Source organism: Lathamus discolor, chromosome Z (genome assembly GCF_037157495.1).
Source record: "Lathamus discolor isolate bLatDis1 chromosome Z, bLatDis1.hap1, whole genome shotgun sequence".
Taxonomy (NCBI): domain Eukaryota; kingdom Metazoa; phylum Chordata; class Aves; order Psittaciformes; family Psittacidae; genus Lathamus; species Lathamus discolor.
The window spans coordinates 14,793,003-14,820,252 of record NC_088909.1 but is presented as its reverse complement, the minus strand read 5'-3'; the positions used below and the strand labels follow the sequence as shown (position 1 = coordinate 14,820,252).

Sequence of the window (27,250 nt, the reverse complement as noted above, 5' to 3'; positions counted from 1 at the left end):
AGGAAGGTAAACCTGGTCTGATACTGAAAACTAAGATTGTATTGGTTTGCCTTTGAACTCAAGCTTTCAAAAAGCTTCACAGGAGCCATTCAACTGAATTATGTACAAGTAACAAAATTTAAGACCACTTCAAAAACGCACATTTGGAGATGGCTTCAAGAGTAATCTACATGCAGTAACTGCAAGAGCTTTAAGAAACAACTTTTCAGATTAAACTAGAGGTAGTTCTGTATTAACAGTTTAGAAATTTCAATTCTGGGACTATTTGTCTTGAATTTCGGGACGTCCAGGTTTCCTTTCTCAGTAAACATTTTGCAGTGCTTTCCCCAAAAGCAGCATCAAGGGGAGCTTTAGCATTCAGTGTAAGGCCATAAGGAATGGTGTGGCACTGCAGCGGGCTGGCTTCCCCTCAGCCTGACAGCGCACCAAAAGAGACTGGCTATAACCAGATTTTATACCCAGAATAGGGGGAATTAATACAAGTTGGCTCTTTTCTGAAATGATGCTTACAGGAAGAACAAGGCCTCTTAGTGTAATTTCTCCTGTCATGGCTACATCTGAACACACCAGCCGCCCGCTGAAGAGTGAGGCAAGACAGGTTACTATGGTAACGCCAGCAGATGGTCCATCTTTTGTGACAGCTCCAGCTGGGAAGTGCAGATGGATGTCAGTGTTGTCAAGGAGATCAAAACTTCCAGAAGCTTAAGGAAAAGAAGAATGGTTTGAATGTGAAAAATCTTAAACCATTTTGTTCCCGGTCTTTATTCTAAAAGCCCACCAGAGAATCACACGTCTCAGCACTATTTTTTTAACAAACAGTAGACTGAAAAAAACAACACTGTATCACAGAGGCCCTAGAAAAACAAACAAAAAGACAACGTGCTTTCTACATACAGATTCCCAGAGAAAACCATTAACAAGTCAACCAATATGCTTTGTATTTGCATGGGTTGGGAAATTCTTAGTAGGGAATAATGTAGAAACCAAGCAATTCCAACACAGAATTTTTAGGCGGTTTTATGTCCCCAACTCTAAATGTCAATTTTCAGAGACCATCCCAAAGAACCAGCACTTCACAGAAACCCAGGATTAACCAATACTAGAAAGTAAGTAAGTCTCTTATTTACATCTTTTTACCTTGCTGAACCTGTCGGACATAACAGTGTAAACTAGAGAGGTAAATGTATATGCAGTTAATAGCAGCATTTCATGCATCAATTCCATTTAGTTTTTTAACCTGTCTAAACTCCTGTAAATAGTGACAGATACTGGCCAATACTGCCTAGTCAGCAGGTGATCGAACTAGTCCCATTTACAGAGCTCTTGGGAGGTTCAAGAGTTAAAAGTGTCTTGGCTGAAGTCCTACTGCACTGCAGCTCAACAGCTGCCACAGCAACCCAACCAGTTTTCAAGGTATGAAAGCTTAGACTATGAAAACTGATATTTAGCATAAACTATCTTAAATTTTAGAGAAAAACTACTGACTTGTCTATCTAGCCAGTGGATACACACCGTCTCCACAATGCACTGTCATTTCTTCCCAACCTACCGTTGGTTAGCTGGTATCTCTTGGCATTGCTGCGCAGCCAGCTGATGGCAAGATGTGCTGACTCCTTCATCACATCTCCAAGCTGACCAGTCAAAGTGAGCTGACCTTCTCCATCCATGCGACTGGCTTCTACAAACATGATCTCTCCTCCTAAGGGAGTCCAAGCCAAGCCTATGGCTACTCCTGGCTGATTTAAGCGTTCAGACACCTGAAGGAAAACAAAAGGGAAACAGTTTAGGGAACAGTCATAATGAAGCTATCACAAAAACAATTTGATGGTTGCCTTCAAAACAACTGTACCCACTAAAGCACAAAAGGTCATTCCAAATGTTCAGATTTTTTTCTAATGCAGCAGTGTTTCAGCTAATGTGTAAACATCCATTACACAATCAGAGCTGTATGTGGCTGCTTAGCTTAAGGCAAGGGCAAACATCTGGGTATATCAAGTTTTTGAAACCTTCCCCACTCCCAAAAGTTCAAGGAGAATCTTTCTTTTCAAACGACTTCAAGTATTCTGCCAGTGTTTATACTACCTAGTCCATCTGCTAGAGGTCTCTTTGCTCTGACTCTGTTACCTAATGAAAAAGCCAGTTTTGCTCCCAAACGTTATCTATAAAGCCTCCTTCAAGGTGCATACACTGCTAAAACTACCATTAGATAACACTGATTTTGCTCACTGCAAAAACAATTCTGAAAAATGCAACCACGACTCTACTAGAAATGAAAGAGGATGGGAAATCTGACTGAGTCCCATTAGTAATTACAAGTAGTTGAGCAAACTCTACCCACACCAGACTGATCTACTCATCTACAAGTCTGCCCAGGCCCAGTTACTGACGAGAGTAATGGAGGGCTCCGAGTCCCACATTAAGGGGAAGGAAACACAGGCAAGATGTTTTCCATACAAGTTCCAGGTTTTGGGTTTTTTTCCTCTGTCAGAGGTTCTTTAAGAATATACAGAAAGTCCTTTTGTTTTCTTGAGCTTCAAGATGCAGAAGCCCTGCTGAAAAGAGCATACAGCTATTCAGCATGTTCTGAGCCACTAAGTTAGATATTTATTACAAGGCAAAAAAGAAACTGGATGAATTTCTACTGTGTGAGGCAGTGACTGGAGCAAAAGACAAATACTCCTTTGTAAAATAAAAGTATAGGCCCATTTTAAAATAATTTGGTCTCTTACTGAAATGCAGAATTAAAAGTTAATTTGAGTCATTCCTTAAAAAGGGATGAATTCTTCAGTAAACTGTTTAGAGAATTTCAATGTTTAATTTCTTGGATAGAAAACAAATCAAAGGAGCATCACAACAGAACCACAATAAAAGAATTCCAGTTCTGAACTCTGCATTTTTTTGTCCTTCTAAGCACATTTAACAACATCACATTTTATACTACTTGCAAATCCAGAGCAATAGACTTTTTTTCTCTCTAGCATCAACTCATTCTGCACTGTGCAACTCGCTGTGATCTTAGTGCTTTCATTTAACTTCCTGCCCAGACTTAGCAGAGAAGTCAGTTTTTAACCATCAGCCCAGCTGCAAGAGCAGACACATCTGTAAAGAGGTCTGGACAGCCCTGTACCTCAGATTTGGAGGCAGAATGACTCGTACAGCCCTGCTGTGAGCTGGCTGTATAAGAAACACCTCCAGTTGTGAGCTCCAAAGACAGAAGTTACTAAGTATTTTAGTTCCCTACTAAAATGCTCTCTCAAAGCCCACTAGAAATGCTGCTGCAAGTCCCCAAGTAGTACATGGGACTGAAGTTTTGTAAGTCAAACAGCAGTGTGGATTTCTCTTACTAGCATAGTTTAGATGACTGTTTTCTTTTCCTAGCATTTAAGAAAATGGCACATAATACAGTATTTAATTTCTATGGTATCAAAATACCTCATCAAGGATTTTAATTTTTGTTAACATGAGTTTCTGCATTTATTCCTACTAGTTACAGTGACTTAGATTACCTTAGTAATCACTTAGTAACTCAGGTTAACACAATTCATCTTGGTTACACTGAGATCCAACAACTGTGAATCTTTCTCCTTGACACTTGAGACAATGATGTATTTTGGCAGCCTCACATGGTTTCAGACATTTCAGGTGTAATGAACAACAGCAACTGTCCGTACACTCTCCCATCCCAAAGCAGCCATCAACGAGGTTTGTTGGTTTGAGGTTTTTTGGGTTTTAGCATTGGTTCTAACTGTGTATCAATTCCAAACATTTACAGACTAATTCCACCGTTTGACAGCTCAGGGGCAGAAAACAGCAAACATGACTGAAGATCAAAAAACAAATGGTCCTAAAGACTCTTCAGTTATCTCACCTCAGTACAAACTCCTTCCTCTATCCTCAGACTATGTAGACACCTCCTATTTTCACAAGTAACTTGAGATCTGGTAAGAGAAACTAGGTGTGTAGTAAGTGCTAATCTCCTTTCAACTATCATTCTTGGCACTAAGTGGCAGGCTCAAAGGCCAGCAACTTCTCTTGCTGCAGTGGTAGAGACTGTACTGCCTGTACTGCAGCCTCTTCATCTCAATGGTAACTGATGTGTGTTGACAGGAGTATGTCTAGAAAATGCCCTGGCAGTTTGGGTAACTGTCCTCAGAAAAGAAGCTTGAAAATGCCTAAACACACACACACACAAACCTAGCACCTCTGAATAATTTCTTCTCACAAGTCAGAGGAATTTAAATTAGAAAAAAACTCCTTACTTATACTTTTTTAAGAGCTTCAGTTAAAAATGCCATAAGAATGACCAGTCATGTCTGTTAGATGACGGAAAAAGAGCGACATACCGGTCTGTTCTCAAAACTTTGTGTAGATGAGACCTACAGTTTGGCTGTAATCTGGGACAGAGCAAGGAGGGAAGGAAGGCTCCAGAAATGTTAGAAACCCCACGCTTGTAACCTACTGTCACGATTCTTCTTCCATGTGATTTATTCCTACACTTGTTCTGTAAAGTGACACATAAGACTATTTATTTGTAATAAATTAATTAATCCTACAAGTATGAGCTGAGTATTCTGTCCTGCCTTTCTGTTGCGAGACCTCTGCAGAAGATAGATACACAAGCAGTGCACTGAAAAGACTAATTACTTACTTTAAGGTATTCTCTGAAGGACAACAGATCAATTAAGTCATGTCATGTTTTCTGTTCTATTCGCTCACTCTTGTCCAAGTACTGACATGCAGCTGCCTCCATTGTATCTTTATTTCAACTAATTATAAATGGCAAAATGCAGGTCAAAGGTGAAGCTTTAAAGGCTAGAGAGAGACACACCACAGACTACAAGCCAGAAAAAACACCACTGGCCAGGCTGGAACGCTCGTCATTGACACAGGAGCTTGAAAGAATCTGGGGGCACTTGACAAAATTCAAAAGGCATAAGCGGTTAGCTGGGAAAATTCATTAAAGCAGGAATTGTGTGGCTGTCTGAGCAATTCACATTGAAAAATCATAAAGTGTATGGAAAAAAATTTGCTTATTAATAAATACAGCAAATAGCATAGGAAAATAAACCCCGAGCTGCTCAGGGAATTGATGCTGTGTGGATTCATTTCTAGTTCTATTTCTGCACTATTTAATTTGCCTGCTAAATACACAAACGTTTAAAAAACCTTTGGTAAACAGGTCAATAGCGTCAATCTTATTTCAGCTTATACAGGCCAGCGGATCCATGAAATGCTCATATGCATATTCATGGCAACTGTGCATGCAAAAGGCCCCAAGACACAGCACTCATGTATTTGTATACTTGGAATTAAGAACCGCAAGTAAGAATTTTACTTGCATTACCTACTCCTGTAGGAAAAGGACAAATCAGCAGGAATTATTTGCCAACACTGTCATGCTACCAAATTTAAATGAATAATCAACTCCGGAAAAGTTCTAAACTAAGCAGCACCTCTAAGGAAAGTCACATATTAGCATATTTCTTGGCCTCCAATCTAATTTTTAAGAAGTGTGATAAGTTTATATTTATTTGAATTAATTCTGCTCTTGACTGGGAACTGGGTGTACAACTGCAACTGACCAGAATTTTCATACAAATTTACAAAATTTAATTTATTTTTAGCACCTTTATGAAACTAATAAACACCATTTGTAGAAATCAGAGTACTGCCTTGAATATTAAGTTCAATTTACTACAATGGCTTTATGCGTGCCTGCAATTCAAACACTAAAAAGCCAAATAATCCTGCAGCGCTTTAGCTCCAAAGACCAGATGTCTGAAGTATGTAACATACTTCAAATTCAGATAGAATATTATATCTCTGACAAAAACCCCACATGCTGTTTTTCAGTAATTGTTTCTAAAAGTCAGGTAGTGGATAGGCTAGTAAAAATTACCATAGGAGTATCACAAATGATCTGATGGCTACAGTCATCCCAAATCAAGCTGAAATATAGCCACACTATCTTTTTAATTAAAAGGGCCTTGAACTGTCTTGTGTGATTTTATTACTGGGTATAGTTTTATATATATAAAACTATATACTGGATAAATATAGAGATATATAAAACTATATATATATATATAGTTACAGTCATAGTCACTACTGGGTACATATATTACTAATGTCTTCTTCCAATGTGTCTCCTCATTTGTGTCTCTTAATTAAGAATATCTACTGTGATAAAATCTTCATATCAGAAAACCTCAGTTCAGGTCTAAAAACTGACTTGTTCCGTAACAACCATTCGTATTCTCCTGATTTCCCTGCATATCTTGTTCCCTTTTTGTCCTCCACATCCCACTGGAGTCTGGTTCTCTCATCTAGGAGATAATTATCACAGGAAAGTTCCTAAAAGTTTGAATTTTGTCTCTTTTGGAAGTTTTCCCTTCATTTCTATTTTCTCTATAACTTTCTGGTTTACTGATCTTTTCTCCTGCATAAAGACAGAAAAATTTAGCTTTCCATTGGCGACTGATTTCCTGTCCTAGTGTTCTATTGCCCTTTATTAGTTCACCTGCACCTGAAGGGAATAACTGCAATGTAAATGGTGAAAAAGAGAATCCCAAGACAACAAACTAGTTTATTGGTGGCATTTTCATAGACTGTGGCAACATACAGATGGGGGAAAGAAAAAGTTCTGGAATACGCCCAGTGAGGAACAAAGCTAGTACTAGGAAGCTGGAGGTACTTGGCTGATCATAACACATTTTTAACAGCTAAGCATCACATTGATCTACAGAATGTCTGAGAAATTCTGGTGAAAACAGAAGAGGTTTTAATACCTAAAACTGCTGACTGGCTTTAAGGAGGGATGCGGGACAATCCTTAACACAGCTGCTTCAGAGACAGGATTCCTGGGTTCTACTTTTGGTTTCTTTCATAAGGCCACCAGACACCCCCCAGAAAAAGCAAAGTTGTTATAAACTGAAAAAACACCACATTCTTCAGCCCTGCTGCAGGCATCTTTGATAACAGGAAGTGATGCCATTGTGTTATTTACGTACCCTGGATTAAACCAAAATGAAAACTTATTCAGGTGAAAAACACACTTGTTAGAACACAAAGAGATACAGTGCTGTTACTAATACATTTAGCAATAAAATAGACAATTAGTCAAACCAGACAGAAACAGCAGCCAAGCAGAAACAAATGAGGATGTTACCTCCATTTCATACATGGGTGGCCCCAGGATGTCTTTTAAAGCATGGAAATCAATTAAAATTGGCATTTCAGGTGGCAGAGCCAGGTCAGCCGTGTCACTGATGGATTCTGATTTTGCATCTTCTGTGACGTGCTCTTTGCAATCTAAGAGAAGAAAATCTGATTTAGGATTTGTGGCAGTATTTCTTGACACAGGAATTCAAAAAATCATGACAGAGAAAAATAAAATATTCAAAGAAATGCATAGAAAATTCATGAAAGTGTGCTTAAACCATCTTTACAAAAAATCTTGTCAGACTAAAGATAACATGGCATCAAACTCAATTATTAAACATGTTCTAACTGGTCAGCAAATATAATGTTAAATCTAAAGCATTGACAGATGCAACTCACTTATAAACAACGTCAAATAGTAAAATGTACTAAGTTCATTTTTGACTTTGCACTTTTCATCAGATTTGTGCATAAAAACCGTATGTGTAGGAGATGATCACGTTTAATGTAATGTATAATACAGAATATGGACCTCAATGTGGAAATGCTGATAGCTCAGTAACTACCATTATTTTTACACGTTTACAACAGTGCGTCTGTGGTCTCCTTCTGCAAGGACTCCAGTGCTGAACTTCCAACACTAGTAATTAAGATCTGACAAATTAAGTAGGAGTGTTTTGGACAGATTTATCTACACTGCTTTGCCACACGGCTGCAGTGCTTACAGCTAACCTGCATTACATTCAGTAACATCTCCTTTCACAGTGTCAAACACTACAGCTCTGGCCTCCCCGCTGCACACCCCAGTCCTTGCACCCATACCCTTAACACCAGCTGCTGCTGGAGAAGCTGCTACTTGTAAATCGCGCAGAAACCAGCTCCCCTGGAAGCCCAACTCACCCAGCCACAGTGTGCTGCCTCCTTCTGGGCTGTCAGAGCCACTATCCCAGCACAGAACAGCCCACCTTTATTGCAGCCTGTGCTGCAGATATTCTGACACACTTCTTTAATTCGACTTTTGTCTGTTATGACTATGATGGCTTTACTCAATCATATAAATATAGAATGGTTTGGGTTCCAAGTGACCTTTAAAACTCACCTAGTCCAGCCAAAGGGACATCTTTCACTAGACCAGGCCTTTGCTTAATTCACGAAATCAACATTCCTTGTTTGCTCAGCAGCCGGTTCAGAACACAGAATATACAGTCCTTGCTGAGTGGTAAAACCTCAAATAATATTCGTATAACAACTTCATCTATGGCTTTTGTCTCAAAATATTATATTTACACAGGGCTCTGCTCTTTCCTTTGTTGGATGAGATACTGGTAAGGTGTCCAGACCAATAACCACTTGCAGCGAAAAATAACTCAAAGATCAAATTATTAGGTATTTTCAGAAATCCCTACAGGTGTGAATCATACTTCATGAAGTGATATATATATATATATATATATATATATATATACACACACACACACATACATACATACACATAAGTATATTTTGCAGCCAATATGCTCAAGCGTCATCAAGAAGGGACCACATAATCCAAGCAATATTTATGGATTCAGAAGTGTGCTCCTTCATTCCTTCATTTATAGTATGATTGTATCTCTTACCTATACAATTGTTTCCTTGCAGAATTTCCTTAAAATTTCTTTTCTCCACAAATGTGTTTTCTATGCAAAAGCGAACTATAACGGGGACCATATAAATATCAAAGCCTCAGGACTGTTTCAAACCAGACTACACATCTGGTTGTTTGCATGAATAAGCTCAAGAACTTAAACATCATTCGTAGCAGGCCTACACTGCACATTTACTTAAGTGACTGTATACAGAAGAAGAATGTAAACAGGGAGTCATTTCCCCACAGAATCTGATCCAGATGCAAAAGGCTCATTACCATTTTCAAAAGCCCAAAGCAATATTTTTGGGCAATACTTCTCAGAGAAATAAAAAATACTGGAACAATCCAGATGTTTCTGAGGTTCTGTGGCAGTTTTATGACAGTGCCTCCTTGCCCTGAGGCTGACATTAAGAAAAGCATTGTACACATACATACAGTGAAAACACTTCTTTCCACCCCCAAGAAAACAGGCCTAAGATACATTTAACAAGATAGTTTACATTATGCAGGAATGTATACTGAGCTTCAAGACTTCTGCACCATATTCATTTTACTTTCAACTAAGAAACTCTCTTCCTTTGCATATTGATGCATGCACGATAACTGAATCTAGTAATTTAAACAATTAGAGAAAAACACAAATCGTTGATTTAATATATTTAATATAACATTAAGAGGTGTTCTGTGCTGCAAAAGTAATTCTAAGACAAGATGAAGAATGAATGTCTCCTTCACAAGATACAACTATCCTTTTATTAATCATGATATATAAAGGCCTTTTTACAGTTAATTTTGCTGCAGTGCAATTCTCACTAATGCCTTCACACAGTATCAAGGAAAACATTCTACATCACTATTACCATAATAACACCAACTCAGCTTTCATTCAGGACTCAAATCTAACAGTAATTATCCAACAGCCACTAATCTTTCCATTGTACAACTCATGGCTCCATGCACAAATCCCATTCTTTTACTGTAAACACTAATTTAGTCAGATGGCCTTCCTGTTGTTCCAGCCTCTTTTTCTGTTGAATTACTATTTCTGTACATAATAAATTCAAATACATAAATGCTAGCAAGTCTAGGAAACATAACGCCACATGCTATTCTTGCAACTCAGATTGCAATTTTAACACTATGGATCTTCAAAACCAGAGTAATTTGACAGAACAATTCATATCTTACAACAAAACGGAGTTTAAAACCAAGTGCTTTGGTTCTATACCAAGATTTCACCAGCTAACAAACACTGTTTTCTATTTCTGCTTGCTCTTATTTCCCTAATTGTATGTATACAGCTGAAGGAGACAGACTTCTCATAAATAAATCAGCAGGTAATTTTGAGGCCTCCTGCCCTATTAAAAGAATCAGAAACTCTTTGAGTTTACATAATCTAATTAATACGCCCCATTTTATAATCTGTAACAATAGGAAACTCGAGACTTTTGCTAAAAATATGAAAGTAAATTCTGACATTATCTAATTTTCTACAAAAGCATACAGTGATGTTCCAAAATACAATTACAGACACCAACTTTTTGAAGGAAAAAACATTTTCATTCACAACCTTTACAGAATTGCTGACTACAAAGAGTCTATAAAGATGCAAGTAATTAAAATTTCCATTAATGATGACAAATACATGTTTCCTACCTATCCCAGATGAATAAACGTAAACCATAGCAGAAGTTAAATGACACAGTCATCTAAAATAAGACAGTTAAATTCAAGTTTCCAGAAACAGAACTTCTGGTTAAGAACACAGCTCAATCATCTTACATTTTGCGTTAAGGTAGAGAAATAAGCTAAAAGAGTCAAAGAAGTGCCCTTAACAGAGCTCTATACTGCATTGGAGGAACCACCTGCTGATCGACTATTGCTCTGCTGCTTCAACAAAAGCAGCATGGTACTGAGTTGTTTAAACATTTAAAAACTTGGGGGGGGCAGAATAAACAGAAACTCTCAAACCACCATCACCCCCAAACAACAAACCAGAAAACACCCCTCCTGACAAAAATAAATAAAAAACTCCCACCCCCCCAAAAAACCCCAGAAACAACATCAAGGCAATGTTTGTAAAATTTTTAAAGCAGAATCTGCAGCTGCTCAGCAAAGGTCACAGCAATGTTCCTCAGGAATCTGCCTTTGCAAGTTCTCAAAACAAACCAGCCTTGGATGTAAATACTGCATTTGCTGGAAAGTGGACTGCTAAGAAAACATACTGGCTATGAGCTACTATATATAATTCAAGATTTAATCTAAAAAGGAATTCCATGGCACAAAGATTTAAGAATTTAAGACTGATACTTTCTTCTAGAGATATAATGGAAATGAGAGAATGGGAGAGCCTAAAGCTTCCTCAACATGCAGCAATTTCTCAGCTCCTCATAAATCATATTGAAATTAATCACTAGCAATATATAAGTCTTAAAGCCAAAGATTTCTAGCCATACTTGCTGGCCAAGATAGCAGAATATAATAGAAACCTAAATTTTTTTGCTAAATTTCTATGAAGAGGTGTAAGAAAGAACATAAGCATGAAAGAAGTAAGTTTCAAGTTTATGGGCAATTAGAGGGAAAATAGCATGTTTTTCTCAGCTGATACAGTAGCAGATGCTCCAGCACATGATAGACAGATCCAGAATTCTTTTAGCTCCTCCAAACCCCACAAAAACTACATTTAGATAAGACAGGATGGGATTGCCCTTACTGACAACAGTCCACATTCAAAGCAAGGGCTAACATGAAAATACATCTTCAAAGCAACTTTCCCTTGCCCAAACTAAATCTCATGCACTACATACTTGGGAAGTGTTACTTCCAAAGATTTTCTTTTGGAAAGAAACACCTTCCTGGGACCCTAATCCTACTAACACTTACTTGTATACTTCAATTTAATGCTACATGCATTTTTCCCACAGGATCAGAAAATTTCTGTTTTCACAAAATAATTATATTCCATCAATTCTCATCTTGAATGACAACATGTACTTGAAGCACTTGATTTTGAGATTTTCGGGTTTTTTTTAGATAAATGAACATGGTAAAAAAATTGTTTGCATATAAACCCAACTTTACATAACATTCATGTCTCTTCGGCCTAAACCAGAAACATCATTCCAAGTAATTTTTTGAAACAGCCACATATTACAGTCTGAAGAGCTGGTAAGCATACTAATGCCAGCACAGCTGAGCCCAAACTTGAGTGCCTACAGTCATATCACTGTGGGATTTATGCTGCTCAGGTTTCATACACTCATTTCCCAGTGCTGTGGGAGATCCCGTGCTCCTGGAAGTGCTGTTTTGGCTAGAATATTGAACAGGTCATTTTTTGCAGGAGCAGTGATGATAGCCCAGCTCTATTAAGGCTCTGAAACAACTAAAACCAAGTAAACACCACCCCCACCTCCCCCAAGTCATGCATAACGTTTTGCAAATAAAATGCATCATGCTCGAGTTGAGTAAGGGAACATAAAGACTTTGTGTTTCACTTCACATTGACCACAATGACCACTTCAGTCAAACTTATATTTAAACTCACGACCAAGTGTTTCATTCACAAAGAGCAGAACAAACTGTACTGTATTAACAGGTTATTGAAATATTTTTAAAGCCTTGGTTTCAACATAGATTGAATCTTCATTTAATCACTTGTAGTTACTAAATATTACCCATCCTAAACCTCCTTTCAAGTCTGAATCAGGCAAATCATTTTTTACTCTGAGTTTCAACTGCTGCATCATGACATGGTGCCCTAGTGCACAGTTGCTGCATTGTATTCTCAAGGCAGTTGCACTAAAATAGGAAGCAGAGCTTCACATCTCTTTGTGACTCCTAGAAGCTCTTCTAGTGTCAAAGAAGAGTGTCTCATAAACCTCAGTGTTTCAGTAAAATATAGTGAAAAGATAGTGTTACTGTACACAAGGATGACTCCCTGGAGAGGTCTGAAAAAATTACTCCATTTGCTTTTGCTGAAGTTCACTGTACAAATTCAGTGACTGATGCAAACTAACACTCTTCCACTTGCCAACTTCATCATAAAGCTCAGGAGTCAAAGGAGCCAGAAAGGCAATATAAAGCTGCCAGTGTATTTCAGTCATGTAGTTCTGGAAGGTGCTAAACGCAGTTTGACAGCATATCTCTAACATCAGTTCTGCTGTGGCAGGTATCCTCCATTTTTAGAGCCTACAAATCAAACAACGTCAAAAGCCCAATATTTACAAAGCCTCAAAAACACATGCTCCACTTTGAGTTCATAACCTGATCTAAACAATATAATGATGGAAATGTTGTAGTTCTACCACCTAATGTCTTTCAACTTCTATTACAAACCCACGAGACAGAAGGCGCTCAGCTGAACAAACAAAATAGGCACCATCTTACTATCCTGATATGCTACAAATCATACATAAATTATGCTTTAGCAAAGTTCGAATCTACAAGGCAAGCCTGTAGTTTGCTCTCTCATATTCACTACTCACGATATGTGAATGCACTAACTGTAGAGTATCGATCCCACATCAGTAACTGACAAATGTGTAAAGCAAAAATGGATTATAGGTCTTTTTACACAGGAAAAAAAAAAAAAAAAAAAAAAAAAGAAATAATTCTAAATGAAACTACTAAGAGACAACAACTTGATTACCAATTCTTCCAAAGTCGTTCATTATATGAAATAAAAATTCGTCATCACTATGCACAACTGCCCACTAATCCAGGGTAAATAAAACCCCAAAGAAATAAATTTAGGTTACAAATCCCATTATTTTTATCGGCTCACAAGCACTTGGGGCTATTTCTGAGCTTTGTTTTAAATACTTTGTTGTTTCCAACAGACTGAATGAAAACTAAACAAAAATGTTTTTAACAGTGTCTTACTCTCATACACTCCCAACAACTGACATATTCAGCTAAAAATACAGCAGGGTATAAAGCATACTACTAGTACAAAAGAAAACACATTTTGCAGACTGTACCATTCTATACATGTCTTCTTAATGCCAAACTTTAACTATAGAGCCACCTGTCCCTTGGACTTCTTTTTATTAATACAGCTTTTTCTAATGGAAAGTTTCAATTCCAGAAATACATAGGCAACTCTTAACAGCTTATTTCTTCTGGGTTTACTCCAGATTGTGTGTCACTCAAAAAACTTAGCATGTGCCCTCTTTTGAAGCAGTTAGCTTTCTGTTTTCACTTCCCTTTGGTAAGTTCCAAGTCCAGTACTAATTTTAACAGAGTATAATTTTAACAGTGTAAATACCTAAGTTGCAAGTACAGTGCTAATTTTAACATTGTAAATACCTCCCTCACTAGATTGAGATGTCTAATACAGTTCTTTTTTGTTCTTTGCTTTAATAATAAAATGTTTCTTCTTATAGTATCAAGAGCTGTGCTCTGAAACTCTACTTTACCAGAAGGGCTGAACAGCAGAATGACACTTATTTTTTACAAATTCAGCAACCATGTTAGACCTTTTAAGCCCACTTTAGACATAGATACCCTTCACTGCAAAGAAATACTTTAAAAACATGACTTGTCGAAATTACTATCAAAAAAGTGACAGTAGCAAAGACACCTGATATTGTTCAATGCTAGCAACCCTGGCCACCACAGCCCAAAGGCTCAGCTCAGCATTCTGCTATAAGAGCAAATTCAGGTATCACAGAAGAATCGACGAACTGTTTTTGACTTCCCCAGCACAGGGGAAAGAAGGTTGACAAGATGCACATAATATATATAGAAAGCATTAATAAAGATGTCTTAAAAGCTCTTCCTTTTAACGTCGATGGGACTTCTTAAACTGCAGTCATTCACACATGCACAGCCTTAGTAGGAATTGACTTTCCTTAAGCAAAACATTCAGAGAAAGCTGAGCTGAATCCACTTAAGCAAAAACTGTTTTGTAGACCAAGCTCCATCTTCCAATATTACACTTTCCACAGGTGTTATCATGATCTTAGAAAACTTAACAAGGTAAAACAAGATTTAATTTTCAGAAGGGAAATACCGACTTGGGAGAAAAAAGGCATAGTAAAGCTGAATCTGTCAATAAACAGATTTCCAGAGACAAATTACAAAAGCTTTTACTATGGGTAAAACTCTTCCTATACTCTACTAATTAATACCCCTGTTTGTACAAGCATCAGTAATACTTCTTCCCCCAGGATTTACTCTCAGAAAGGGGGGCACCATTCAGATCTATGCACTGCCTTATTTTAAAGGAACAGATGAGTCTCCTTATTTTTGTCTTTTGTATCCGTCTAGAACTATTCTAGCCATACAGATGTGTCCTGGGTTCAGCAGCAGCAGTCATTTTTCTCCTCCTTAGTAGCTGGTGCAGCGCTGTGGTTTTGACTTTCAGCCTGGGAACAACGGTGATAACACCGATGGTTTTAGTTGTGGCTAAGTAATGTGTACTTTGACCAAGGACTTTCTGAGCTCTGCCAGGGAGGAGGGGAAGCCGGCAGGAAGCAACGACAGGACACCTGACCCAAACTAGCCAAATGGGTATTCCATACCACAGCACGTCATGCCCAGTATATAAACTGGGGGCAGCTACCCGGAAGGGCTAGATCACTGCTCGGGTCTTGCTGAGTATCGGTCAGTGGGTGGTGAGTGGTTGTATTCTCTCCCCTTGTTATTTCCCTTATTATTATTGGTGGTAGCAGCAGTGGTTTGTGTTATACCTTAGTTACTGGACTGTTCTGATCTCAACCCACGGGAGTTACATTCTTTTGATTCTCCTCCCCATCCCTCTGGGAGTGGAGAGGAGGAAGAAGAGGGGAGTGAGCGAGCAGCTGCGTGGTTCTGAGTTACTGGCTGGGCTTAAACCACAACAAGATGTTAAAGGTTTTTTCCACACCAGCTATGTTGCAGAATCTTTCACAACATCAAACCAACAGGGGTCTGTTCAGTATTTTAAGTTTGTGAGTATTCTGGAGCAAAACTAAGCAGCCACTCTGCAGCTTCTGCTTTCCAGTGTGTCCTCTGGGACACTGTTGTTCTCTGACAGATTGGCAGTATTTCTTGTCAGGAAGTATCAACCGGAGTCACTGCAGTCTTTGAAAAACAAACAAACCAAACATCTGACACCCTGCTCACTAGATTTTATCGAGACTAAGGACTAGCCACATTTTAAAAGTTCAATTTCAGGTTTGGATTCTGTGCTTTCACATTTATCATCACCTTGAACTGAGGGCTCCTGACAACACCTGGTGCTGCAGTGAGCACCCTGAAGCCTTCAACATAAAACTGCTGTGTACAGCAAGATCCGCCATCAGCAACTGGCTGGAATAAAAGCACAACAGTCTCTGATCTGTATGTTATATTTCACCAAACACAGTAGGGATGTTGGTTTTTATAAAAGAGAACACTAATTTGAGGATGAAAAGAGAGCAGTCACCAGCTGCATGTTGCACATGAACTGGATTATGGCCCTGATTTCTTCCTTCCTCCCTTCTATTTCAAGAATAGAAAGAGGTCTGCCTTTATTGGCAAAGAAATTACCTGAGTATCTTTACTGTCTAAGAATTCTATGTTTAGTTTTCATCAGTCTGTTGGATGGCTGGGAACAATAAATCACTACTGTCTGTATACATGAGAAAACAGAACACACATGCTGAAGTAACCTACACCTTTCTAATTCCAAAGCTCTTCAAGCAGACATTTAGAGTACAACAAAACAACCTGACTGATTTCTGAGCTGGTAGACCATGCATAGCACAGTTAAAGAACTGCTTTAAATACAATACCTAAAGCCATACTTAGTCTTTTATTAAAGAAAAAAAAGTTATTGAAATATTTGTGAAAAAAAGCCTAGGAAGACAAAACCATACAAAAATCATGACTGCGTACCTAAGATATGAAACAGGTCCATTGTACTTCCCAATTACCAACCTGGCAGGTTGAAATTACTCTACTTATATCCCAAGCCTTAATTTAGGACTACTTGAACCATGTTTAGTAAGAATGTCCCTCTAGTTGCAAACATTTTGAAAACAGAGCCCTTAAAGAAGCATAAAGAAGCAGAAAAGGTTGATAAATCAGCTTCTTAGTGTCTATGTTAGAAACTTCCTTTTTAATAAAACATTCAAAAGATACCTACCTTCTTCACCCACTTCAGCACGATCTGGCTTTGTTTCTTTGTGCTGTCCTTCTGCCACTTTCACTGCCACTGCTCTGCAAATAGCTCCCAGCTTCCGATCCAGAGAACGGACTCCTGCCTCTCTAGTGTATCTAGCGTAGAGACAAATGTTTTAGTGGTGGATGTGCTTTGTAAGAGAGAATTCTTTTAAATACAAACATGATTTCTTTCTAAAAAATATATTCAAATAAAATGAGATGTGAAAGGCAGTGAGACCTTGGGCTACTCAGGAAAACCAGGATACTCAGGAAAAACAGGAAAAAAATATCCTGTGCTTTTATCAAAATAACTGTGATTTGCCGATAAAATTATTAAAAAATTTTAAAGAAAGACAAAGAATAGGAAGAAGACATGTTCAACAGCTCATGCCAAACCTTAGTGAAATGCAAAACAATGCTCCAATAGCACTGAGTCCTTCTCAGATCTTTTTCAGTTCTTTTAGTCTACGAATTAGAAAGAAACCCCAGACAATAACACTCACTAACTGCCAAATGCTGTTCCTGGTCATAAAATGCTTAATTAATTGGAAATAAGGTAGATTAAAGTCCAAAAGATGTTCTGGTCAGTCTTTGCTCTCATGTCCAACAAAAAAGTACCTCTAATTCATACAACTATCTAAATAGTTTGTATGAATAGTCTGTATGAATAGTTTCTACATAATTCCAATTTTTAGACAATTGTACCCATCAAGTCACAAGAAACAAAATAGTAACTTCAATACTTTCTATGAAAATGACATAGATCAAACTTCATTATTTAAAATAAAGACTGCCTGCTGCCAACACCACAGCTTCACACACTGAACACTACAGCAATACTAGCTTCAACCATTGATATTTATTCCTAATGCCTTGCAAACTGTGTCAACACAAGTGATTGTGAGCCATCCTCTGAGAGCCAGAACAAGGAATTCTCTAGAGAGGGAAGGGTAATTCGGTTTAGGCAGCAGAGCCAGACAGAGCTCAGGGACAGCAATTCTATAAATTACCAACTGTTGAACTGCTGACGTTATTAAGGACAACAGATCTTATGAAATGTTTTGTGTTATCCCTTCATAAATGATTGCAATGAATGGGAACCTAGCTGGGACTTCATTCCCTCTCATGAATGAGAACCATAACAAACAACTTTGTTTGACACAGTGTATTTGGCAGCATATATATGTTTGTGCTCATTGTGACTGTCACAAAGAGGCAGAAAAACAAAGGTGTGCAGCTGTTCTATGACCTTCATACGTTGCCACAGTGGGTCACCTGGCTAGTGCTCTCAAGAGTGGACAACAGTGAGATCATACGAAACTGCATAATCCCAAGAGTAAACGATTAGAATCTGGCATAAAGCCAGTTGTTTTGATGAGGGTATAAAAGCGGGACCCTCCTGTTGCCACAGAAGAAGCCTCATTTATGGGTGGACGCACCTCACTGGAATTTTCCCAATTACTTGAGACTCCTGGCACTGGCTGCAATGAAGCTTCCCAGCTGGAAGTGTGAGCCTGGATTATGATTCAGTGGTAATTGATGATATATTTCTTCTTTATCTCTATTCTCTCTATACAGTAATAATCTAATGCATTGCTAACTTTCTTTGGTACTTTATTTATATACCTGTATCTCTGATTTGTCTTACTGTACTTATTCACTATATATAAAGAGATACATTTACCTAATTCACGTTAGTGTGCTTGCTTTTAGTATGCTTATTGGCTTTAGGATGCTTGTTTAATAGACTCCACATATTATACAGCTAGTGTGCAGTCACTTTGTGGCATACCCTGTCAGCAGAACAATGATTTACTAGTTACAAGAAAAAAGAATATACTTAAAGCAACAAATAATAGATTTACCTGGTAATTATGTCCAAAGTGGTTACTTGTGGAATCTGTATTTGCTGTGGAGTCAGGCCATGTTGTTCAAGCTGTTTAGGAATCAAGTGCCTATGTGCAATTTCAATTTTTTCTTCTTGTGTGTATCCTTCAAAAGAAAAAGCATGTATTTACTAATCTTTTTTGCTTATACGCTACAATATAATCAAATTTCTTACTATTTATAATTGTACCTGTTTCAATTCAACAAAAAGACCTCAGCTATAGTTTAAAAGGTTGTTGGTATGATATTTCATGGTTATTCATGACTTCATGTGAACAAGAAGAACAGAATTTTAGTGTTACAACAATCCCTTTCTTCATTGGAATCTTAAAAAGATGCATTAGCCAATAGCCAGTTACAGTATTAACACATTAACTAGTAAAAATATTGTTATAGAATGTATCAAAGTATCTCCATACACCTACAACTGAACTTCCTTCTTGTGACAGAGGCCTAACAGAGGTATCATGACTAGTCTCTTCTAACGATTCTGGCCAGCCTAGATTCCTGGCAGGCTTACTTTAAAGAACTGCTTTCATTTCAGAAAAAACATCCCAACATTATTTAAAGACCTGCAACAGCCACTTTAATGAAAACACTGTATTGGTACCTGGAACCTGAATAACTTCCATTCTGTCCAGCAGAGCAGGCGGTATAGTAGCTGTTGTGTTGGCTGTAGCTATAAAAAGGACTTGGGACAGATCAAAGGCTACATTTAAGTAGTGATCGGTGAAACTGTGATTTTGTTCTGGATCCAAGACCTTAATAAGAGTGAACACAAAACTAATTAAGTTGCAGAAATAGAAGTAAATAAAATACGCACATTTTATTTCTTTCAGATACGTCAAATCTGACTTCACATTCACAAATATGTTATGAGCATTACTAAAACCTGACTCTTGGTATCCTGCCTCACTTTGATTACTCTGTAACAATATTCCACACCATATGCAAAAAAAAACCCTGTCATTTTCCCATTCATTCTTTTTACCCTTTTCTGAAGATGGCTGCAGCATATCTCCAGTCACCTCCTGTAACCAGCTCCATGGCCTTTCACAGCTGGTAGACAGTGGCCTTTCAAGGACACTCAGCACCCTTGGAAAAGCAGTCCATGTAGTCCCATGGGCTTGTATCAGTAGAACTCTCTCAAAAACTCCCTGACTCCAATCCTCATCTGCTGCTGTAGCTCTTCTTACTCTAAGCACACCAGCTTGAAATCTAACTGTGAAAATCAAGACGAAGAATATCCTTATCTGCTGCCACTAAATCACTCCCTCAGCTTTGTCCAGCCTTTTACTAATAATGCAGTACTAGGAGCTTTTCTTATTGCCCATGACACTGCATGAAAGCCTTGACTCTAGGTTAGCCATGGCTTTTTACTAACACCACCTCTGCATTTTTGTTTTTTCCCCAAATGAAAGCGGAGACAATATGAGAAAGTGGAGACAATATGAGAAAATGGAGACAATATTAAACAAGCATTGGAGTATAACAAAGAATAACACAATATACCAATCAATCTGACCAACCTCAAAAAATTTACTCCACAAGTAGAACTATGGCTTAAATAATAGTATTGTCTTCCTCTTGCTTTTAGTACTACTTTTGTATGCTAAGGCAACACTAGCATGTATTTAAGCTCTTACTTGAATACACTGATTTTCTGCATTAGGTGATAACTATATAGGTCGATCACAGGTGCTCTCTTGTAGGTTCTTTAACAGTGCTGAAAACTGGAAGTTCATACAGCAATCTACATTTGGCTTCTATATTACCACCTATGAACTACCTCCATTCCACCCCCCCTAAAGTACTGTCACATTTTTCCTTCCCGAATGACGAATTATCAACGATACACTGACATGAATAGTTCTCATGTTACAAATAATGGGACCTACGCATTTCCTCAGAAATAACACACTGCTGTCAAAATAATTTATCTGCCTGTACCCAAGTGAATGCACCCCTTGTCTGAGGCAACTTGAATTACAGCCAACAACAGTGCTGATAATTCTAAAAAATGGAATCTGAGCACTTCTTAGCTGGTTATGAGAGAAACTATCCTGAATTTTCATTACTCTCAAAATCTGCTCAGTCTTTGAAAAGTTAAAAATCTTTAGAATAGAAATGTTTTCTACTCACAAAAAATTGGTAAAAGGGTTTTTTTTATAGAACGCCAGAAACACAAAAGAACTTCTTTTAAAAAAGAACAATTTCTGGCTTTATTTGAAAGTACTGAACAGATTTAAGACTAGTACTTGAAAGAGTATTTCAACTGTAATAAAATACAAGTTGTATGTTCCCCTTCATAGTGAAATCTTAAAACAAACTGAAGCATATGCCTAAATTCTAAAACTAAGGTTGGAACTCAGTGAATGCTATTGTTCATTAGCTATAAGCTATTCAAAAGCTTCTTATGCTCTTCAGCAAACAGATGGGGTATTGTTTACTCCCTTCTTTAATGATGAAGGCAAAGGCCTTGAAGTATTCTGACTAGTCTAGCCTTGAAGTATTCTGACTAGCCAAGTACACTGATACATAATTCAGAGTTACAGATGTCTCTTACCTCAACTAGTCCTACAGTCTAGCCCTAAAATGCAGAAGGACACAACAGTCAGTGTATCTAACCACAGCGTCTACAAACTGACCTCAAAGAAAGTAGATCTATACCAAGTATTAGTCCCTCAGCCAGTCTACTCTTGTAATTTTTTCAAAATTTATTTAAACAGCAAATCCTCATTAAACTTACCCTCCCCTTCTTTTATTTTACACTGATAATACAGTATTTCCACAAAATTCCAGTCTATTAGCTGAAGTATTTGCAACTACTTCCAAAGATCTTGAAAAAAACAATGTATTCTGGCAGACCAAATTGGGATTTTTTTTAATCACATTTATCTACACCCATTTATCTCTTTCTCCTTCCAGTCTGCAGTCAGAAATCCTTATGGATTCTATTAAGTGTTGAGCTGGTGATTATAACAGCATTTACAAAGATACACAAAATACCGATGCTGTAATCATGTGAAAATAATACTATCAAATAAAGGCAAAGAAACAGTAATCGAAACCAACACATATTATACCTAAAAATGTGAATTATCTGAGATTTTCTACAAGGGTGAGTCTGTCTGGACTAATAATTCTTTGTCATGGCAACCATTTCTTAGAATAAGACATAAACCAGTATCATGCCTAAGCATTTAAGGGATTTTCCAAAGCAAATAGAACTGCTCTTGAGTTAGGTATCTGTGCTAAAGTTCTAGATCAAAAGTTTTCAAAGAAATTAAAGTAATACGAAAATATTAGAAAAAGAACATTGAATGAATGAAATATCTTGGTTAATTTATGGCCAACAGCTCACATGCATACAAAGGCTTCTCTGTACCAGCTTTTTATTACCACGAAATCCAGAACAAGTTCCATGAACATTAAATTGCCTGGCTATGCTCCTGGTCTAATTTTCCTGCATACAAACACTCACTATCAAGCACTTGGATCCATTTCTGGCTTCTTCTGTGTTAAACAGAGGTCATCTAAATTTAGGCTAAAATATTCCCTTGTTGATGAACAGTAACTGGAAATAGGAAGACATTCTGCTTTGCTTAAGCAACAACTCTGCAGAAGCACGAGAACTAAATACATATCCAAATTATAAAACACCAAGCTTTGCATCCAAGCTTACAGGGTATAGCAATATTCTTCTTGAATATATCCCACTGTAGACAGACAGAGAGAATTCAACACACCTACACATTAAGGAAAAAAGGATGTTCCTTGTATGCATAATGATGGCACTTATCAAACAAGAAGCTGCATTCTGAAAAACAAATGTGTCAGTTAGGTGACCGCTTACTATTGTTTGTTCTCCACCTTTGCTCATTCCAGATAGACTTTCCAACCACAGTGTAAGCCACAAAAAGCAGATGAAAATTAAGCTGTTATGTCCAGGGATGAGTTCTCCATTAGAAGAGGTAAAGCACCTACTTCAGGATGTTTAGACAGCAGTAGGAATATACAGATCTCACATGGGAGCAGCCCAGACACGGTTAGTAGAGCAATTGCTTCTCCAGATTAATTTAATGGTCAATTAGCAATGACTTACATACAGACTGCAGCCTGAGCAGACAGCTGCAAGCTAACCTGACAAATGTCAGCTGGAAAAATTCATGGCAAGAGCGGAGCTGAATAATCACAGAAAGTGTGGGTTTAGAATATGGGAAACAGAAACATCCAAAGCAGCAACAAAGTATCAAAAATTCAAACACAGATAATTTAAAAATAAATTAATTTCATTTGCCCTTATACACTTGACATGATAGAAGAAGAACAGAAATACCAATTCTCTATTGTAAGACAGGGAATGAAAAATTCTTTAAAAGAAACAGCAAAGGTTGAATAAAATTAGCAACATTAATTTACCAATCTGGATTCACGACTGGAACACTTTAAAAAAAAATATTCTCTTCCAAGAAATGCCAAATGGATTTCGATTATGGATTTCGATTGCCTACAAACAACAGGCAGCCAACAAAATTCAATTTTCAGCTATTTTTTATCCACACATTGTCTAAATTTAGGCCAGCTTAGATCAGTATCTAAAGGGAAATGACAGAAGAAATATCAGCAAACTGAGAAACAGAGCTGTAATTACCATTAACAGCAAAGAGTAAATAATATCCCACAAGTGAGAAGTACAAAGAAAATGTATTTGAGTATTTGTTACACTGACCTGTTTGTTTTCATTGTACTTAGAGGCTCTTTATGTACCCTCAAAACGTGTTCTACTTACTGATAAATATGCAAGTAAAGAACCATAACTGTCATATTTTAAAAGCCAGAAAAATAAAGCCACGCTATTTTCTAGCACATTTAAACTACTACTAGTTCATGTTAACATGCAAAGATCAAAATAGAGCTCTCAAACCATAGCCTGTTCATACACTGACTTTCAAAGAGCTAGTTGGCCTTGTCAAAACAGCAATTTTACACTATCTAGTAGGAAGAAAATAATGACATTTGTAGAATGTGAACAGTCATTTCATTTGGAGAAAGTCATACAGATGAGCTCATGACACCTGAATGTAAGTAGCATTTTTCATATTCAAATCACGTATTAAGTACTGTCAGTCAAAGAGAGTCATTAGGATGACTCTGTAGGCAAATATTACCCAAACCACTTTTATCCCCACCTACAATCACCCAGCTATAGAAGTTATCACAACTTAAGTCTAACAACTGAGATGCTTAAAGGATTAAGCCCTAAATTATTTCAGTGAAAGTGAACCAGACTCGCTCAAAACAACTGGATAAATATCTTTTACTAAGACCACTCCTTTTGACTGAAACAGGTAAAGAACAATTGCATAAGCAGTTGAACTGAAACAGTGATAGGAAGGTAGCCCCTATAGCCAGAGAAGACACAAAAGAGAGATATTCAGTGTAAAAATGCAGCAAAATGAGGAAATTCTAAATGTGCACAACATCAAAACCATTAAGTGCACTTGTGCTACACCTGCTCTGGACAGCCTCAAGCGTTTTAGGCTAAGCCAGCCTTGCTATGTCATGACCTTCCTCATTCCTTCCTTTCCTCATCATCAATGCTAGCACAGAAAGATGTACACAGTCTTCTGCACTAAGATGCTGGAGAAGGGTAACGCTCTCTTTCTTTTCCCCATACCTAAGGAGATGCTCTTTCCTCCCTCTAGCAAACTGTTAGAATAAAACCACTGAACATCCGAGTCAGTGGAAGAAGAAATTGGGATATCTTCATGTATCTTACTCCAGGGAAAAATAGAAGGCAGAAAGAACGTTCTGGCAACTCATTACTGCTCTCTGCCACAGACTCCTCGGACACGTGAAGTCTGCAAGGCATAGATCTCAATTCATCTTCTTCATAATCACTTAGGTTTTAGCATCCTGAAATTCCAACAAGTAACCTACTTAAATAACCTCACAACAGCTGAGGGCCTTACAAAATATAGCAACAGTACCTCATTCACCAAAGTCTTCATTTGTATCTCCTAGATTTCACTTGACTTCAAGCAAGTCAACTTTAACACCTCTAAACTCTTTGTGATAAAATAACACCACCACACACCGGGAGCACGAATCAGGGATGTTACAGAGAGGCTGCCTGCTCTAGTAAGTTCCACGGACTATTACCCGCTCCTGGTGATCCATGTGGGTGCTAGGGATATAGATAGTCATAGACTGGGGACCATAAAGAAAGACTACAGAGCCCTGGGAGAGGTGGTTAGGGGCTCCGGTGCTCAGATAGTCTTTTCGTCAATTCTCCAGGACACAGGGGAGGACCAAAAAAAAAAAAAGCTAGGAGGATTGGCCAGGTTAATAAACGGTTAAAAGGGTGGTGTCATAGTCACGGGTTTCGGTGTCTTGAACATAGGACTGAAGTTAGTAGGCCAGGTCTACTGGGGGCTGGTGGAGCTGCTCTGGTGAAGAAGGGGAAGAACAGTTTAGGTAGGAGGCTTGCCAGACTGGTCAAGGAGGCTTCAAACTAGATGTGTTGGGGGAGGGGGGCATCATTCCATCCCAACACACCCAGTCAGATGCCAGAACCTATAATAAATGCTCGGAACAATGCACATATATTCCAGCTGCTCCAGCCAACGAGCTGGCTTCAATTGGAGCTCGGCTCAGATGCCTCTATACAAACACCCGTAGCATGGGGAACAAACAAGAGGAATTAGAGATGTGTGCACATCTACAGGGGTATGATATAATAGGCATCACAGAAACATGGTGGGATGGCTCCTATGACTGGAGTGTTGGAATGGAAGGTTACAGGCTATTTAGAAAGGACAGGCCTGGCAGGCGGGGAGGGGGAGTTGCCCTTTATGTTAGGGATAGGAGAGTATGGAACTCTGTCTGGGGGCAGGTGAACAGTTAACAGAGAGACTGTGGGTCAGGGTTAAAGGGAAAACAGCTGTGGGAGACATTACTGTGGGGATCTGTTACAGACCGCCTGATCAAGGAGAACCTGTGGATGAAGCACTCTACAGACAGATAGGAAAAGCCTCACGCTCGCAGGCCCTTGTTCTCATGGGGGACTTCAACCACCCTGACATCTGTTAGAACGATGGCACTGCACGGCACAAGCAATCCAGGAGGTTCCTCGATTGTGTGGAAGACAACTTCCTTCTGCAAATAATAGAGGAGCCGACAAGGAGAGGTGCCATGCTTGACCTCGTGCTCACCAACAGGGAAGGGCTTGTTGAGAATGTGGTACTCCAGGGCAGCCTTGGATGCAGTGATCACGAGATGATCGAATCTGAGATCCCCAGGACAGTGAAAAGAGCGTGCAGCAAGCTCATTGCCCTGGACTTCAATAGAGCAGACTTTGGCCTCTTCAGGAGCCTGCTTAGTAAGATTCCATGGGATATAGCCCTGGAGGGCAGGGGGGCCCAAGACTCTTGGTTGATATTCAAGGATCACCTGCTACAAGCTCAGGAGTGCTGCATCCCAACTAGAAGGAAGTGCGGCAGGAGGGCCAGGAGACCTCCTTGGATGGATAAGGAGCTGCTGAGGAAAATTCAAAGGAAAAAAGAGGCTTATAAAATATGGAAGCAAGGGCAGGCGGCCTGGGTAGAGTACAGAGATGTTGTCCGGGAAGCTAGGGACCAGGTTAAGAAGGCTAAGGCCCAGTTAGAATTAAACTTGACCAGGGATGTTAAGGATAACAGGAAGGGATTCTACAGGTACATAGCAAACAAAAAACAGAATAGGGAAAACATGGGCCCCCTGAGGAAGCTTTCGGGAGAACTGGCTACACAGGATTTGGAGAAGGCTGAGGTTCTGAATGACTTCTTTGCCTCGGTCTTCACTGGCAAAGGCTCTGACTGCACCACCCAGGTCCTAGAAGGCAGACGCAGGGACTGTGAGAATGAAGACCTTGGGCCCACTGTGGAAGAGGATCTGGTTCGAGACCATCTTAAAAATCTGAATGCGCACAAGTCCGTGGGACCCGATGAAATCCATCCGCGGATCCTGAAGGAGCTGGCGAATGAAGTTGCTAAGCCACTGGCCATCGTATTTGAAAAATCATGGCAGTCAGGGGAAGTTCCCGACAACTGGAAAAGGGAAATATAACCTCCATTTTCAAGAAGGGGAAAATGGAAGACCCAGGGAATTACAGACCAGTCAGTCTCACCTCTGCCTGGTAAAACCTTGGAGCAGATTCTCCTGGAAGGCATGCTAAGGCACATGAAAAACAACAAGGCGCTTGGTGACAGCCAGCATGGCTTCACTAAGGGGAAATCCTGCCTGACCAATTTGGTGGCCTTCTATGATGGGGCTACAGAATTGATGGACAGGGGTAGAGCAGTTGATGTCATCTACCTGGACTTGTGCAAAGCGTTTGACACTGTCCCACACAACATCCTTGTCTCTAAATTGGAGAGACATCAATTTGATGGATGGACCACT

General features: G+C 38.7%; 1 protein-coding gene across 1 annotated transcript in view; it reads right to left on the bottom strand.

Annotated features, from left to right (window-relative positions):
• The window catches only part of LONP2 (lon peptidase 2, peroxisomal), a 46,745-nt gene that overhangs the window by 810 nt on the left and 18,685 nt on the right, over positions 1-27,250 (bottom strand). The window contains exons 9-14 of the mRNA XM_065661802.1: positions 19,416-19,566; positions 18,784-18,910; positions 16,902-17,032; positions 7,169-7,311; positions 1,550-1,757; positions 511-701 (exon numbers count right to left, since the gene is read on the bottom strand). Coding sequence (XP_065517874.1) covers positions 511-701; positions 1,550-1,757; positions 7,169-7,311; positions 16,902-17,032; positions 18,784-18,910; positions 19,416-19,566 — 951 coding nt within the window. The remainder of the gene's footprint in view (positions 1-510; positions 702-1,549; positions 1,758-7,168; positions 7,312-16,901; positions 17,033-18,783; positions 18,911-19,415; positions 19,567-27,250) is intronic.